At 39.3% G+C, this 13,538-nt stretch overlaps 1 protein-coding gene across 1 annotated transcript in view; it reads left to right on the top strand.

The window, feature by feature from the left end:
* psme4b (proteasome activator subunit 4b) overlaps positions 1-13,538 on the top strand; it is a 48,379-nt gene that overhangs the window by 6,863 nt on the left and 27,978 nt on the right. The window contains exons 6-19 of the mRNA XM_085170947.1: positions 33-96; positions 590-664; positions 785-907; positions 1,005-1,097; positions 1,310-1,488; positions 3,055-3,141; positions 4,061-4,247; positions 4,634-4,723; positions 6,872-6,936; positions 7,117-7,267; positions 8,954-9,052; positions 9,334-9,403; positions 11,193-11,260; positions 11,773-11,976. Coding sequence (XP_085027073.1) covers positions 33-96; positions 590-664; positions 785-907; positions 1,005-1,097; positions 1,310-1,488; positions 3,055-3,141; positions 4,061-4,247; positions 4,634-4,723; positions 6,872-6,936; positions 7,117-7,267; positions 8,954-9,052; positions 9,334-9,403; positions 11,193-11,260; positions 11,773-11,976 — 1,555 coding nt within the window. The remainder of the gene's footprint in view (positions 1-32; positions 97-589; positions 665-784; positions 908-1,004; positions 1,098-1,309; positions 1,489-3,054; positions 3,142-4,060; positions 4,248-4,633; positions 4,724-6,871; positions 6,937-7,116; positions 7,268-8,953; positions 9,053-9,333; positions 9,404-11,192; positions 11,261-11,772; positions 11,977-13,538) is intronic.

The following is a 13,538-nucleotide window of genomic DNA, read 5'->3' as shown; positions in this document are numbered from 1 at the left end:
GGTCTGTTTTCTGCATGTGTGTGTGTTTTCAGGTTGTGGTTTGATGAATTAATGAATCTTTGGATGTCATTGCAAAATCAGCCAAGCTGGGAAGGGGTAAGACACACACACACACTCTGAAATCATTTGACACTTAGTTTTAAAAACTGTTCACTGGCTTGAAAGTGGAATTCTTTAAGCCACAGCAAAGTCAAAATTAATGAAAATTCCACCTCTCAAAATTCTTCTTAAATCTGTCACACCAAGCAGCAGATTTTTAAAAAGTTTTAATTTGTTGTGTGATGGATCATGCAGCTTTCCATTTTTCTAAAAGTGAAGAGTAATTCCAAATGACACAGATTTCTACATTTCCTGATGGCGATGATTGAAATGTTGTTAAAGGATTGTCAGTTTCCACTCAGCGCAGATAAGATTTTCCACTTTGGTTTCCATTCAGCCTCATGGGCCACAGTGGCCTGGCTTTGCACATTTCCTCTTCTCTTCTTCAGCATCTCGTCTCCTTTTCTCCCATTTTCTTTTGATGACACACTTCACTTGTGGAAACATCCTTTGTCCTCACAGTGAATGTTTGCCTAATGTTCTCTTACAGCACTTAGTGAACCTGTTTGCTCGCCTTGCCAATGATAACATAGGCTACGTGGACTGGACCCCTTATATTCCCACAGTGAGTCATTAGCAGAATTATGTTTGTATACAAGTGTTCCCGTAAATGTGGTTTACTGGGAACTCATGGGCTGTGTGAGAGCAGTGAAACTATTGTTTGTATATGTGCATGTCTGGATAGATCTTCACCAGGATCCTACGAAGTCTGAACCTTCCAGTTGGGGTCAGTCAGATGGTGTCACCTCGGTATCTTACCAACTCCTATGACATTGGATACATAGTGTTGTGGGTGACAGCACTTCTGGTACGCAGTCTTTAGATTTTTCTGGCAAAATGTGTAAGAAAAAAACATTTACATTTCATTGCAGCTGATTACTTTGCTCTTTTATATACCCCTGCAGGGTGGACCAGGAAACCCTGCACAGAAAGAGCTGACCTGCCTCTTCAACAGCATCGCGTCCTTCTACCATCCATCCAATCACGGTCGCTGGCAGGTAAGCCTCTTCCTCTCACTCGCATGCAAACATGCACACACTATGTGCGACTCCATCTTCGGTTCCTCACTTGATTTATCGCCTGTCATTCGGGACTTGGCTGGCTCTCTTTACGCAGCAGATTAATAACAGAAGGAAATCTCAGATCTGCTCACAGCAGACTGTGAATGTGGCTCTGGGTGATAATTCTTATGTCTAATGTGTGTCTGCAGTCTCGACTGATGAGGCTGCTTCAGCGTCTTCCAGCGAGCGTTGTGCGCCGTGTGCACCGGGAACGTCACGCTTCCCCTTGCTGGATCACACTGGTCCCTGAGCATCAACAGTTAACAGATGCGGATCTGCAGGAGTTCACCCGCAGCCTCACTGGAGCCTCCCTTCTGGCTATGTTCAGGTACTGCACTCTGATGGCTGTTAGCCCAAATGAAGGCTTTAAATAGGAGCTATTATTATCACTAGCGTTGTTTCATCAAATGACCCCTATTTTCTTATACTGGAGTTTGGTTCCGCCCCTCAGTTCATCCACTGTCTGAAACAAGCTGTTTCAGCTTAAATGCCTTCTTCTGATTGGCTGCCCCTTACAACCAAAAGAACAGCAAGTAGGTGGGTCTTCAAAGAGAGACAAGAACTGAAAAAAGCTGTATCAAAGTGGATGTTTAGACTAGTCTGAAGTCCAAGCCACTGGCTCCCAGGGACTACATGTGCTTACCTCAGTTTTTGAAACTTTGACTATGTTAAATAGGAACATCTGTAATGATGTAGAAATGACAGAAAAAAAGAAAAAGCGCAATGCGTCCACTTTAAACTGCTTTTCTACACAGTTCACTTGTGATACATACATATGTGCATGCATAGGGCTACAGTACAGATGTAAATACAGGCATACTCATACACACACTCACATGCTGTTCCTAATTTTGACTTGACTTGATAAGCTTATATAGTGACTTCTCCATAGATCTGGACATTTTTCTCCTAACAGCTGGATCACTACACTAACAAAATATTAACTCCCCATCATTAAGCAAGCGAGAAAATAATCAAGCTGTGCTAATTGCTATGAACATGAAAAACAGCAAAACAACACGAGCGGCTTTTAAAGCAAAGCGTACGAAAAAAGCACCAAACAAATAGTACAACAGGAAATTATGAGCAGAAAAAGTCAAAACAGCGGAAACAAACAAATGACCGTTAATGAAAAGCCCCCCACAAAGAATAAATAGTGATTATATTAGATGTTAGGTAGAGCCACTCTGTAAAAATAGTTTGTAACATGACATTTAAAACAAAGAAAGTACAAGCGACCCTGTGTGGGAAGTCCGATAGAAATGATATCCACTCATGCAGAAATAGTTACCATAGGTGTCATTGTGGGTGTTGGTGTGAGCAGTCTGTTGCATAGTTTGAGCCAATTAACGGTCTTGCTCACCGGAGTTTAATGACGAGAATTTCTCCCGACTTTCTTTTATTTTTCGAGCCAAAATTCAGGTTCACAAATAGATTTGGTTCCATCTTCCAACTATCCTTTTTATCTCGATGATAACACTGCTTTTGTTTCGAGTATCACAGCTACCGAAAGTGTCCAGCTAATATGAAGATCGGCAGGTCAGCCTTTGGATCCCTAAAACCTCCAAACAGCAAGGTTAAAACTGGCTTAAGACAAAAGGTGTTACATATACATGAGTCATACTGTGTTTGCTTTGGTGTCTCAAGTCATCATATCAATGTTCCCTGGGTTGTAACTATGTAAACAGCCAACAAACACACCATCTGAATAATTGTCTGCCAGTTATCTAACTGCTGTGTCTCGCTAATGAGTTCAGTCGCTTCGCCTCCTCGGCCTCTGCCTAATCTGGACAAAGACAGGTCATCTGTGATTAGCTGTCTACGTGTGTCGTTGTTGTTGTCGCTGCATTGCATGTGCACGACTGTTCATCTGCCCTCTCCTGGTGATTTGCAGTAAAACTGACAGTACAGATGCAGCGTACGCTCTTCAGAACCTGGCTCTCCTCACACCAGAGCTTGTCATACCACCTGTTCTTGAGAAGTAAGTATATGGATATCAGCCATCAAGCCTTTTGATGTACTGTCAAAAACATGCTGGTGTAACATCATTAATATTAATGATTTTTTTTTGCTGCTTTTTATCATTCTTTGCCTTACTTTGAAGTGCTGTCTAAGTTTTAGTGAATATAAAAAGAAAGCATAATGTTGGGGGAAAAAAGTTATTTACATAGGAAACTGTTTGCCGTTATATTTGTTTTGATTTGGGAAATTAAGCAGTATTGTCAGTATTAGTTATAAGTACTGCTTGCTTGATGTATGCCTTTGGATGGACAGTATTAAAGTGTTTGCCTTGATAATGTACAAAATCTTAAATCTGGATCATTATTCAATATTTAGATAGAAGTATCTTTTTATGGGATTTCCAAATTGATGTGCGCAAAACTGTTGACCTACCCCTTATTTTTAGATATTTTGTTGAGTGGTGTTGAGCAGTCATTCTTCAGGCCTTCTGAAGGTCTTTCAAACTTGCTTTTTCACCCCTTTTTCAGCCCTATTGTAACCATTTTTCAGTGGAATATTTTGTTTTTTTTATTTTTTCCAATTTCTTTGGTTGATTTTTCAAAACATGATAAAAAGTAACAACAGAAATAAATGTGCACCAAAAATGTATTTGCAAAGTGCTGGTAGATGAATACGGCATATCCTAGTGTGGTGTGAAATAAGGGGAAAAAATCCAGCAACGGAGCTGATCCATTGATTAATGGTCTCAATGGAAGGGTGGAGATATATCTATCTCATATTTGTTTACTGATGTCCATTAACATGCTCTGTCACTTTACAGAAAAATCAAAATTAATAATAATGAATGTACACTTTTATTTAGAAAATCAACATGCACTGTCCCTCTTATCCAAACTCTTTTTGTCTTATTTATCATCCTTGTGTCTCATGTACAACAGAACCTATGCAGCAATGGAGACCCTGACTGAGCCGCACACCCTCACTGCCACCCTGAGCTGCATGATTGGGATGGCTCGCAGTCTTGTTTCCCCTAACAACCATTACCCAGAGGGCCGTGTGCACGTGCTCCCACTGCTTATGGGCTCCTTGCCAGGGGTGGACCCCAATGACTTTAGCAAGTGTATGGTGAGTAATTGATGCGTTGATGAGGAATAAAGAAGAATTGTTAGACAAGTAGACAATGCAGCTCTCACTGATTAAATTCCCATTTTCTGTTGCATATTCAGGTCTTTCCAATTAATAATTCCTGAACGTGGAATGAATAGCTCGGTTTGAAGAACTTTGCAATTAATGCGGTTCAGTCTTCAGTTTCTGCTTGAATTGTAAAATGGATTGGTTCCCTCTTCTAGTGTGCTGATTTTCTTCAGACTGTATTAATCCATCACACCAGAATAAATTAGTGCGTTTGAAAAAGTTATTGCAGCGACATCTGGTGAGGTATTTAACATGCAGCGTGATCATGTCAGATGATGTAAATTGATAAGTTGCACCTGCTGTGTCTCTCTGTCCAGATAACGTTCCAGTTCATCACCACCTTCACCACTCTGGTGCCTTTAGTGGATTGTTCGTCTGCTCCCTCCCAGCGCAATGATCTCACAGAGGTATGCACATGATACATATTAACAAAGATTAACTAAACATAATGGAGAGTCTAAAATCACATATTGATGAGCCAAACGTTTTTGTAACTCGGGGCTATCTTGTGCTTTTGGCATTTACTCTTAAAACTCTGGGATAAATTGGCATCCACCACAGCACTTAAACCGCCTACAATTAGAAGTTAAACCTTTGGGATTTTAACAAAATGAGACAACAATTATTTTGTAAGAGAAGAAGTAAAAGAAGATGAAAAAACTTTCCCTTTCTACACTAAATTACAATAATTGGAGGATCCATATGACATATGTTTGCCGGTATGTTTCTGTTGTTTTTTTCTGTTGCAACATTGTAGCTTGATTTTGTCCAAAAGCAAAAATAGTCTACTGTTATTTTGCAAATACCTAAACCATGGGTTTGAGTAGTATGTCCATGCCGTGATATTAAACATTCCATTACACTACTTAGCATAAAATTAGAAATACTGAATAAGTCAAGAGATACTCCCCAAACTCATCTTTAGGTACACCTCACTACTACTAGATTAGAACGATTTTTACCTCCAGAACCACCTTTGGTCTTCATGCCATGGCCATGGCATATTACAGCAGAAATCGAGACTCATCAGTCCAATTTTAGTGACCCTATTCCTGGTTGTATCCTCACCTGAAAGTTCACAGCTGACCAGAGTAGGACCTACTCTTATGCTCTTCTGCTGCTGCAGCTCATTTACTTCACAGTTCGACATGCATTCAGAGATGCTTTTCTGAATATCTTGGCTGTAAGAGCAGTCTTTAAAGTTACTTTTCCCTTCCTGTCTGCTCAAAATAATGTGGCTATTTTCCTCAGACCTCTGGTATCAATAAGGTATTTTCACCCAGAGAACTGATGATCACTGGATATTTGATCTTTTTTGGACCATTTTCTCTAAACCCTTGCTTGGGAAAATCCCAGTAGAGCAGCAATTTCTCAAAATACTCAGAGCAGTCTGTCTTGCACCAACAGCCATGTCACCTTTCTTCCCCATTCTGATGCTCAGCTTGAATCTTCATGACCGGTCATGTTGGTCATATCTACAAGCCTAAATATACTGAATTGTAGCCATGTGATTGGCTAATAACTAGATAACTGCATTAATGAGCAAATTAACTGGTGAGCTGTGAGTTTGCGCCATTATTAAACCGGTTTACTGCAGTGCACTAAGCAGTCAGCCCATTGTTTAAATTGCGTATTAGCCAGAGCATACGTTTGGATGCTTCACCATCATTGCACGGCAATTATGAAATAAATGTTTACCTTATGAATAATATTAAAAACAAACAAGATTTTTTATCAGCAACAGTGTAATCATAATTTATAAAGTCTTAATTAATAGCTGCTTAATGCCGAAAGGTGACACTGATACTATAAAAGTGAAACATACTCTTCTTGTGCTACTCATAATAACTGAAGAAAAAGAAACACTCACTTTATTTACACTATTTACAGTCCCTTTTCCTTTTTACATCTATTGTACAGTGGGTGTCAGCCTGTGTTATAAGACACAATATTGCCACCTACATACAATACTGAGGCGTTAATTAGTTACTAGCGCTGGATATTTTACAAAACTGTAGCATTGTATTAATATAACATTAATATAACAAATAACATCATTTCAATTGAGCGAATAATAACTATTATTATGATTAGCACTGTAATATCCCTCATTTGAATAATAGTAACCTTAAATGCTTAATTTACATTTGTTGAAATATACTTATTTGCTACCTCAATGACAGTTTGATGAAAGCACTGAAATAATTTTCATATTTCATACACCAAATGTGCAAATGGTTGCATGGCATAAAACTGGCAATAGGGGAAATCACTTGCTAGGTCAACAGCATCAACACAATCTGCCTGGCAGAACCTTTAAAGGTCACTAATTGCAATATAGTATAATATGATGTTTTTAAACTTTACAGAAATCAAAGCGTAAAAACTGAGATGTGGATTTTCCTGGTAGCCAGCTGCTTAGTTAACCCTCCTCTTTCTGTGTCAGAGTTACTCTTCAAAAGCTTTCTTCCGAGACAAGCACACCTACAAAGAAATAAAATAACGCACTGTAGTATTCCACAAATACTAATCATCTCTTCCTTTCTTCCTCACAGATTGAAAAGGATCTGTGTTTCGCTTCGGCTGAGTTTGAAGACTTTGTTCTGCAGTTCCTGGACAGGTAGAGATACATTAACAAGTCTGTCATTTAGTAAAGCTTTGTTGTCAGTGTCTGAATGCGAATGCGTCTCTCTGTTTGAAATGCACCAGTTTTTTTTTTCCTCCATGGCGCTGTTGACATTTTCATTACTGCGGAGTGTTTTAAGTGTGTGCTTGTGTATTTGTGTGTGTCTTTGTGCAGGTGCTTTGCTCTGATAGACAGCAGTACCCTGGAACAGACACGAGATGAGATGGAGACGGATACTCAGACTCATTTGGAAAGCCTGGTGGAGTTGGGCCTTTCCTCCACTGTGAGCACAATCTTAACACAGTGCTCGCTGGAAATATACAAGGTAGCGCATTAATACACACCGACACTTTCAAAGCTTTCACTCTCTCTTTAATTAAGTTTATTAATTCAGTCCCCGCAGTACTCTGACCTTACCCAAACAATTCTTTATCACCTCCTAATTTCGACTGCTGACCTTAACATGGCATGTATTTCCATAGCTATGCAAATGATATCCAGCTATATTTAGCAATGAAGCCACATCACACAGTTCAGCGAGTGAAAATTTAGTGGCTTGGCTTGTAATTTTCTGCTTCGAAATTCAGAGAAAACAGAACTTATTGTATTTGGCCCTAAAACCAGATTTACTCAGGATGACATTACCTTGGCCTCCTCTACTGCTATGCAAAAGCTTGGAGTCATTTTTTAACTAGCATATATGGTTTGCAAAAAAAAAAATAGGCTTTTGAGTGCCTTCTCTTATCTGTGCATTGTTGTCAGAGATTGACGCATACAGTCTCTAAGTGCTGCTGGAAAACTAGTCCATGTATCTAATACATCAAGGCTTGACTATTATAATTCCTTATTATCAGGCTTTTCTAAAAGCTTTTTGAAAAGCCTCCCACTGATACAAAATGTAGCAACGCAGCATGGAGAGTACTGACAGACAATGGAAAGAGATTATCATATTTCTTCAATATCAGCTTCTTTTCACTGATTTCCTGTAAAGTCCTGACACATTCCCATCTCAGGACGTCAAATGATGCCATTTTCAGATGCCACCTGCGTCTCACCATTACGCACAAGGTGACTTTTTGCATCGGTGCCTTGATGCATTGCCCCCGAGAGACGTTAACAGTCCTTTCTCAGAGACCTCGAAAGAGGGATGGCGGTGGGGCATAAGCCACAGGTTTATTAGCCAGGAGACCATTGTCTGCAGCTTGTTTGCACCTTTGTGTCACTTTAATTCCACTTGTTTCCACTTGCTTTTAACTTTCACTCACTGGTGAGGTTTAGATAACACTTCTTCACTACAGCAAACCTACCCACTGAAAAACACGAGTAACAGCCTCCATCTCTCTAATGCCATAACCTTGTGTCACCACAAGGACACCTTGTGTGTAACTGAGACACACCACCACAACTCCACTGAGAGCAGGTTGAAAATCCAGGATTTAGTTTATATCCTTTCCCTCACATACAAAACCCACAGAGTGACCAAGCTCTGCTGTATTTAAAAGACCTCATAGTGCCGTGTTATCCCAGTAGAGCATTTCATTGTCAGACTGCAGGCTTACTTGTGATTCCTAGTTTCGAGATCTCCTCTCTCCTGTGGTACCAGATCCTTATTTGGACTGATGAGGCAGACTTTTATAATTATACTTAATAGCTAGGGCTTGATCATGTGACCCTGATCCATCCCTTAATTACACTATAAGTGCAGACAGAGAATTGGATGTCTCAACAATGTTGGCAGAAGGCTGACGCTCTATGAGCCTGGTTCTGTCAGAGGTCACTTCATGTTAAAAGGGAGTCTTTTTTTTCCCACTGTTGCCAAGTGCTTGCTCAAAGGGGATGAATGGAGTTTCTATATTGTTTTAGTCTCTACTTTACCATATAAAGTGTCTCATTTGATGGTTATTAATTGAGAAATGATGTTTATTTCTAATATTTGTCCCTAAATAAATAAATGAAAATAGCAGTAATAAAGTACATCACTTGATCTTCTTAAATCCTTCCTCTGCGTTAGGTTGCATTGCAGAAAGTGTTTAACTTTGCCACCTCAAACATCTTCGAGACATGCGTGTCAGGCAGGATGGTGGCTGACATGTGCAGAGCTGCAGCAAAGGTACGTATATGTTTAGCTTCTTCTTCTCAATTTCCATTTTATACAATATGTGAAGGTTTTCATTCAAGATAATTAAAGAATGTCAAACTTCTTTAATTATGTGCTTAAGATGTTGGAAAATGCAGTTTTTCTACATGCATATTTACTATGTTATGGACTCATTTTGATGGTTTACTGTTTGTGATCTTATGCATGTATTAGTGTTTGTGCTTGGGCATCTAAATGTATGTGTGCATATCTATGTGTGTACTTTCTGGATGTGCACGTGTGTCTGTTTGCAGTGTCATCCTTCCGAGTCTCTCCGACTGTTTGTCCCTCACTGCTGCAGCATCATCTCCCACATTACTGACAGTCAGTATAACTGTGCAACAGTTCAGTGTGTGTGTGTAGTAATGTAACTCTGTTTGCATTAAGGCTGTTCCAATAAGCGTTAAACTAGTTAATTCAGAATTCATTCAGTGATAAATGAAACCTGCAGTTTGCAAAGTAAATAAAAATCTTCATTCTTTAATTTGCAGAACACTGTTAGTTCATTTATGATTTCAAAGCAATTAGGAGGTATTATAAAACACCGTATGAAGTCATAAGAGAATTTAAAGTGAAATTGTAAAAAGCAAGTGTTTTTCTCTAACAGTAGTATTCTTTAGCAACTGGTGGTGTCTAAGTGGGACAAATTTAAGGGAAATTAGAAAGAAATTAGAAACTGTGTGAATTAACTTTGAGACTTGGCTCATGTATGTTGGCAGCCCAGTTGTATGCAAAAGCTTGGGCAGTCCTGGAAAAAGTATGTTGGCCAAAATTTCACATAATGAGGTCAGTGTATGTATAAGTAATCCCTGTGAGTCAAAAGCTCAGACTTCAGACTGCTCTAAATGCTTGGTTTCAGACAGTGGATGAACTCAGAAGTGGCGCCAAGGCCCAGCATAAGATAGACAAGGGGGGGAATTTGAACTGCGAATCATGCAAAATCACTTTAGTGGACTCTGGGAAATAAATGAAGATAGAAGCTTGACTTTAAAAGTGCCCACTTCTTTAAATGCTAATTGGTTGTTAGTTGACAGCTTTCATTTCATGAACTTAAAATGAGAAAATGTTAATGGTATGTGTGACACGTGCAGTTTGGAGGGAAAGTTTCCTTGTGATATACATCGGAACAGCTGTTTTACTTGAAAGTTTTATTGGTCTTCTGGCTCCTGTCTCCACGTTCATAGTTACCTTAACCTGCAACTTGAAGACATTTCAGTTTGCATATAAAGCCTGACACTCCTTTACAAGGGCCAGTTTGCATAATTTTCCATGCCTGTGGGGTGTTACAACAATATAAGACTCAGGTTTGCACATTAAAGGAGAAAGGAAACTCTTTTCGCGGATGCTAAAGTTCCATTTTATAAGGAGAAGTAGGCATGTATGTTCCCTGTGAACGACCGTTATTGAATAGAAGTTTGAGACCAGCTATCAGCTTGCCCAGGTGATGAAGCCCTCATTCAAATTCTGATTTGTTTCACCTCAACAACTTGCATGATGGCATGGTGGGGCAGTGCCTCACAAGGGAGCCTTAATGACTCACATGTTGAACCCTGATGACAGGGTAGCTCAGTTGACTATCACCATCACCTCCAAGGGGGCACCAATAATCTGAAGAAGTATATTCATTAACTTAAATTAAATGTAATAAAGTGTAACATAACATTTAAGAGATGGTTTTGACTGGCTATCATTGACAACAAAGTGTGTTATTTACTTGTTTTTACTCACGTGCCCACTTTTGCATAATTTTATGTCAAATACATCAAAATTAGACCAACGCTTTAACAAGACTTGACATACTATGCTAGAGTAAGCAGCACTTTAAGTTGGGTTCTAAATTTTGGACCATAAGATCCTCAAAGTGGTAAAAATAATATTTTTGTCAAGCAGATTAATAAAAATATACTAGTGATTATTAATTAACATTAGTTAGTTAAGTTAGTTAAAACAGCTTTAGATGCATTTTATACAGGTAAACTAATAGGCTGCCAGCTATGCAGCTAACATGGCTAAACAAGTGAATTTTGATCCCAAAATTCGACAGTAGGAGCTTGATCTGTCTGGGGAGCAGTGAAGTACATAATTCAGCTTGTTTATGTGTGTGTGTCTGTAGGTGAGGAGCTGCAGAGTGAAGATGAGCTGGATAAGGAGCTGCTGTGGAATCTTCAGCTGCTCTCTGAGGTGAGAGAAGGACACACACACTCCTAAAAACGTAATGCGTGTGACTGATTATAACAATACAAGGCTTTATTGTGAATCTAGAAATGGCTGTTTGCTTTAAGAGAAGGGAATTTTCTTCACTACTGCTTGAGTGATTTGCACATTGGGGATGCCTCGGTGGAAAACACTGAAAACGTACGAAACCGGCTGGTGTGTTTATCTGTTTTTAAATTTAAAACGCTATAGTTGTGACATTGTGAGACCAAAAAAAAAAAAAAGAAAAAGAAATACAGCCAAAAGACTTTTTTTGCATCATACACCCTGCACGGTCATAAATTGCAAAGAGCTTTATTGGTAACCAGAAAATATTGATACTCTTTCAGGTTTGTTTTATTGCCCCTGGGAGCTTACCGTGAGTGGGAGCGCGCCAGACGCTACGATTTACTGGAGAACCTTAATATTTAAGACACAACTCTCCAGTGAATTGCCTGTGTGTTCATGTACTCCTGTGTGTGTGTGTGTTCTCTCATTAGGTAACCCGTGTGGATGGCAAACAGATGTTAAAATATCAAGGCGACCTGGAGCGGATCTTGCGTGTGTGTGTGCGTCTGCGCTGCAAACGGGCGTACACACTCGCCTGCAGTCTTCTGGAGCACACACTCCGATCGTTTTCCCTCATCTATCCCACTGAGTACCGCAGCACCTCTGGCAGCTTTGATACTGACCTCCCTATTTGGGTAAACACACACAGGCGCGCGTACACACACACAATATGGCACAAAGAGATAGGAAAGAAAACATCGGCCGCCATTATTTAATCCTATAAAGTGATGCTGAAGTTAAAGTCAGCTCCTTGCCTCTAGTTCCACATGCTGTATGGTTATTGTTGAAATAATATAATATTAAATCTGTCGCTGGAAAACTTTGCCACTAGTTGGACCTTTTCAATTCTAATATGACAATCTGAAAGCCTTCATTAAATTTAAAGTAAATACACCGCTGGATTATATTACTGACTAATGCTGCTCCCTCTTCAGTCAGACAGCCGCTCACAGGTAGACATACGAGTGGTGGAGGGGTTGAAACATCAGCCAAAAACCTAAAAAGCCAGAGAAATAGATGGGAGATTTTGCAGCATAAATAGACCACTAAATTGGGAAAGTATGTGACATGAGGCGTGTATGATGTGAGCAGAGTGAGCCATTTTACCTGCCTATGCAGTTCCTTGACTCTAATTGCTTAGTTTCACCTTATGCCATATTCACTAACAACCGCGCAGGCGAACTGGCTGTTTTCACAAACATTAAAGTATTTAGTGAGTCACAGGAAATTATTAAATCTTCTAGGAAATGTAAAAGGCCGCAAGCTGAACCATTACAGCTGCTCTGTATTGTCCTTTAATTTATAATGCTATCTTACAGGTTTAATTATTGCAATGCAATTTCCTTTTTCCATTTATAAAGCCTAGTTCACATTTAAATTAAATGGCTACACTTCTGGGCCATATTCTGGCCAATACTGCCTGTACTCTGGAATGAAAAATAACCACATCTGTGTTGTTCAAGGAAATTAAAAAAAATAGTTTCCCAAAGCCGGAAGCCACAAAAGCAAGAAATCCAAGGGGAACACGTAATTTTTCTTTCCCCAATAACTTTTAATATTTGTTTTTTTGTGCAGTATTGAAATGTTACCTATTTATTTATAAAACAAATCCCTCAATACCAACATTTTGTGATTGAAAAATCCACAGTGGATGAGCCACATACCTCTCACGGATAGATCTATATATTTTTAGAAAGGAATAAACAAAGAAAAAACAGTTCTTCATGAAATAGGAAGCTGTGGTTTTGTAAATGTCAATGCAATTTTATGCAATTTTTTGCTCAACCCCTCAAATTAAAGCTCAGTGCCACAGTGGATCATGTGCATCCATCTCACCCTGTCCCTAGCAACCTCCTCTGTAACACCAACCCTAAATCCATAAATGAACTGTAACTTGAATATGTTTTGTTAGAAAACTAAAAATAATAAAATAACAGTGTTCAAAAATGTAAAAAAGTGGAATAAGTTCAGATTCCATGAGCCCAAAAAAGCTGCAGAGTACACACTATGAAGTGCTAACACTCACTAATTTAATTCAGCCTGTCATTGATGACCGTGGGTTTACATTTAGAGGAAGGATTGTGGATATATTGGACAAATTATGTTGAATGTGGAGCTGTCAGGCAGGAAGAAAAGAGGCAGACCACAGGGGAGATTCATGCATGCAGTGAGAGAAGACATGCAGAGTGTTGGTGTG

The sequence above is a fragment of the Neolamprologus multifasciatus genome, chromosome 8, assembly GCF_963576455.1.
Source record: "Neolamprologus multifasciatus chromosome 8, fNeoMul1.2, whole genome shotgun sequence".
Taxonomy (NCBI): Eukaryota; Metazoa; Chordata; class Actinopteri; order Cichliformes; family Cichlidae; genus Neolamprologus; species Neolamprologus multifasciatus.
This window is presented reverse-complemented; position numbering and strand designations above follow the sequence as displayed.